The 3,743-nt window shown below is 49.1% G+C and overlaps 1 protein-coding gene across 1 annotated transcript; it reads right to left on the reverse strand.

Annotated features, from left to right (window-relative positions):
* Positions 1-352: 352 nt before the first annotated feature.
* Positions 353-2,628, reverse strand: LOC132646696 (endogenous retrovirus group K member 21 Gag polyprotein-like). Its single transcript, XM_060365209.1, has 2 exons — positions 1,327-2,628; positions 353-1,183 (listed from the first exon to the last, which is right to left on the reverse strand). The coding sequence occupies exons 1-2, from the start codon at positions 2,626-2,628 to the stop codon at positions 353-355; spliced, it is 2,133 nt and encodes a 710-aa protein (XP_060221192.1).
* Positions 2,629-3,743: the final 1,115 nt, after the last annotated feature.

Here is a 3,743-nt window from a genome sequence, read left to right on the forward strand (position 1 = left end):
AAGTTTAAGTTTTAGGGTGGGTCGCTCTCGAGTCATCTGTTGGACCCAGAATATATCAGATGACCCAGGGATGGAGGCTCCTCGAGAAGGGCCTAGGGAGGGAGTAGCTGAATTTAGAGGTAGGGGGAGGGCCTGGGCTAAGCGCTGTCCCTTGATAATTGGGAGGGGACCCCGCGCACTAATGGCCAAGATTTTTATTTCTCCAGTATAATCATTGTCAATTAAGGAAGGGAAAACAGTAATACCCTTTAATGTACTGGAGGCTCTGCCTAGAATTAAGTAATAGGTCTGTGGGGGGGGAGGGGCGGTCCAAAGATCCCTGTAGGGATAATTTGAACCCCATCTTCCGGAGTTAGAATTGAGTCGGCGGAGGCACAGAGGTCCAATCCTGCACTCCCGGGGGTTGCCCTGCGAAGGCAGGTGACTGACCTGGCACTGACTGTATTGGAACCTGATCGTGGCATGGCTGGCTTATCCCTGAGGCCGGCAAGAAATTGATCGGTTGAGGGGTCTGGGGCTGACCCCTCAACATGTTTCCCGCCCTGGGAGGGAGGGGGTTGCCTGAGATATCCATTTGGGAGCGGCAAGTATTAGCCCAATGTTTACCACGACGGCAGCGAGGGCAGACTGTTGTGGGTAGGGGCCGAGTAGCCCCTGTCTGGCTCAAGGCTTGAGGCTGGCCTTGTGGGCGCAAGCCTGAAGCCTCCTGCTGTGGACACTGGCGTGCAAAATGGCCCGTTTGTCCACATTTACAGCAGGAAAATTTGGAGCCGCTAGGCTGTGCGGGTGCTCCCATAACCAGATTAATGGCCTGAGACATTTTATGTGTAAAAGTGTCCACCTCTTGGCACAAGTGGATCATATCAGGAAGGTCTTTGTCTTTATGTTTGCCCCGGAGGGCAGCCTTGCAGGCAGAGTTTGCGTTTTCGAATGCCAATTGTTTGAGAAGTTTGTTTTCTTTTTGTTCAATTTTATCTGGTCCCAATGTTCTCTCAGCCGCCTCTAAGAGGCGACCAAAAAACTCAGAGTAATCCTCATTACTTCCTTGGATAATTTTAGTTAAAGGTGAGAGAACAGATCCTTTTACAGGGATAGCACGCCAAGCTGCCAATGCAGCACCATGGGCCTGGGCCAGGAGCCCCAAGGGAAAGCCCTGTTGTACCTGCTCTGAGGCATATTTTCCCTGGCCCGTTAATTTATTAAAAGTCCATTTAAAGGAGGGTTTTTGACATTTTTTAGATTATTATTAGCCAAGGTATGGCAACGATCTTACCAGTCTGCCTGCCATGCAAGGAATTGACCTCTAGTTAAAACTGATTGAACCACCGTCAGCCATTCACCAGGAGTTAGGAAGCCTCCCTCCGCCATACTTTCCAACAGGGAAATGGTAAAGGGAGCGTTGGGCCCATAAGTCCTGACAGCTGAGTTAAGTTTTTCTAATTTTTTGAAGTGAAGCCGGCGATAATCACCGGGCTCGCCCACGGGGGAGTCACGGTTTACTATTCCCTCGTCCTCATTATCATCAGTCTCACTCTCGCCAAAGGAGCCGTCAGCCTCAGACTGGGGAAGGGGAGTTGAAAGAGGGGTAGAGGCGCGAGGGGCGGCCAAAGACCCAGACCGTCGGTCTTGACAAGTCTGAGAGCGGGTGGTTACAGGAAAGGCAAGCTGGGGAGGGGTTTGAGTCGAGGCAGGATTGATCGGAGGGTTGACCGGAGAAGGTTCAGGAGGAGGCAGAATTGGAGGTATGGAAGGAAAAGGGTTTGTAAAGGCTGAACAGCGAGTTGTAAGGCAGGAGAGTTGCTGTTGAAGATGGTGAATTTCTGTAAGGTCCCTGACCTGGGCGGAGAGGCGAGATCGAATTTCTGAAAGGGAAGTCGAAGGAATAGTTGGGAAGGTTGGCAGAGTAGGAGGAACAGTAGCGGGGAAAGGTGCAGGGGGAGCAGAGGCAAGCGGGGGATCGTCATCATGATAATGGGCGGCCTCGTCCTCGAAAGTTGTGGCATCTCCAGGATCGAGGGGGTCAGTATCTTGAGAGGGAAGAGGCTGAGGGGGTAGCGGAGAGATCTTAGGCTTAGGCTTTTTGAGAACGGGATTAATCAGAGGAGGAGATTTATAGGGTGGAGGTTCATAAACACTAGCAGAGGGCAGGGGGGGGGGATAGAGTTGAGGAAGACTAGAGGGATTGGAAACAGAAGCATCAATTAGGGAAAGTGACGCAGAGGCACGAGAGGGGGGGCAAGAAGGAGGCCGAGAGGGAGGCTGAGAGGCCACTGGTGAGTTTTGAGTAGAGGAAGCGAGACAAAATTCAGCAACCAAAAGGAGTTGGCGGTTGTCAGTATCATTGTCTGCATCCTCAACAATATCTCTAATTATTCCCCAGAACGAGAAGACTGTGGGACTCAGGGCATCGTTTCCTTCGGCAGCAAGTTTTTGATTGAGTTCTCTACCAACTTTTTGCCATTTCTTAGGATGAATAGTAGGACCATCTATCATAAACCAAGGACATACTTTATCAATGAAAAGAAAGAAATTTACCAAGTCTTTTTTCTTAACCCGAATTCCTCTCTCTCTGAGGGAGGCCTTTAATTCCTTAACGAATGACGCCTCCTTAGACAAAGAATGGCCCATCTCGATAGGACGAAAATGTAAAGCTTACCAGGTCGTGTAGTCTCTCCGGGTCAGAGGGAGCTGATCACGCTTGTGTGTGGTTTCAAAGGCCTTCTTCCTCGCTTCAAGGCCTTCTTCCTCGCTTCAGGGTCCGTCCGGAGAGACCCGTACTTCGAGCCCTCACTCTGCCCCGACCCGCGGGACCTAGTTATTCGTGGGGGCGAAGGGGGTCAATCCTGAAAAAGGTGGGCAAGAGAGAGAAAGGACACAAGCAGATGGTTGCCGGTCAAGTGTCAGCTTTATTGAGCTTTGGTATTTCTTTTAAAGCACGGCTCTGGCAGGGCAGGGGAGAGGGCGAGAAAAGGGGAGTAGTAGTGGAAAAATACCAAGGCCCTTGGTGGGGAGGTGGGAAGTTCCCAAGACTAAGAAGGTGGGTTAAAGAGTTACAAGGCCCAAAGATAACATCTGTGGTCACGGATGTGTCCCAAAGCAAACAGTTTCGGGAACAATGGGTCATAAGAAACTATGGCCTGCTGGCGTCCGGTGCTTATCTGGCGGGCCAGGCTCTTAGGAAGGGTCCCAGGGCTTAGTTCCCAACAATTCTTCATTGCTTGGCTGTTCAAATGTTCTCCACATGGGTCTGACAATACATTATTTCTAGAACATGTATTTTTATCCTTGAAAGTAATTTTTGTATATCATGTATAGGTTTATGCCTATGATGACACTGTAGCCTACTTAGTTCAATTAGCATTTCCTGTATATGAATGGGCATGGGCCCAGCCTCTGGTACAAGGGAAAACTACTAGTGGCCACATGTCCTAGCAAGAATGATTTTCCTTTCTTTAGCGCTAGCTATCAACTGCCAATATCTCCCATGTAGGTTGGGGCCTCCCTAATATGTGCTGGTATTTTGGATGGCTTAATCTTTTGGACTTCTTTTGCACTAACCACTGATACTGTGAGTAAATGACTGCAATGTTCACATTACATCCAAAAGACAGTATTTTAAAGAAGTCCTTCTCCATCCTCCAGCTTTTACATTTTTTCTACTTCATGTTTTGTGACACTGCCATTTAGAGGTAAGTACACATAGTTACTTATTCTCAGTAATATAATTCTCCATTTTGACTGAG

This window comes from Meriones unguiculatus, chromosome 12, assembly GCF_030254825.1.
Source record: "Meriones unguiculatus strain TT.TT164.6M chromosome 12, Bangor_MerUng_6.1, whole genome shotgun sequence".
Taxonomy (NCBI): Eukaryota; Metazoa; Chordata; class Mammalia; order Rodentia; family Muridae; genus Meriones; species Meriones unguiculatus.

Excerpts from the sequence above, each read along its gene's own strand:
- LOC132646696 (XM_060365209.1), bottom strand. The coding sequence starts at position 2,628 with ATGGGCCATTCTTTGTCTAAGGAGGCGTCATTCGTTAAGGAATTAAAG. Across the intron at positions 1,184-1,326 it reads CTCCTGGTGAATGGCTGACG|GGAAAATATGCCTCAGAGCA; the intron begins GTGGTTCAATCA and ends TTAACGGGCCAG.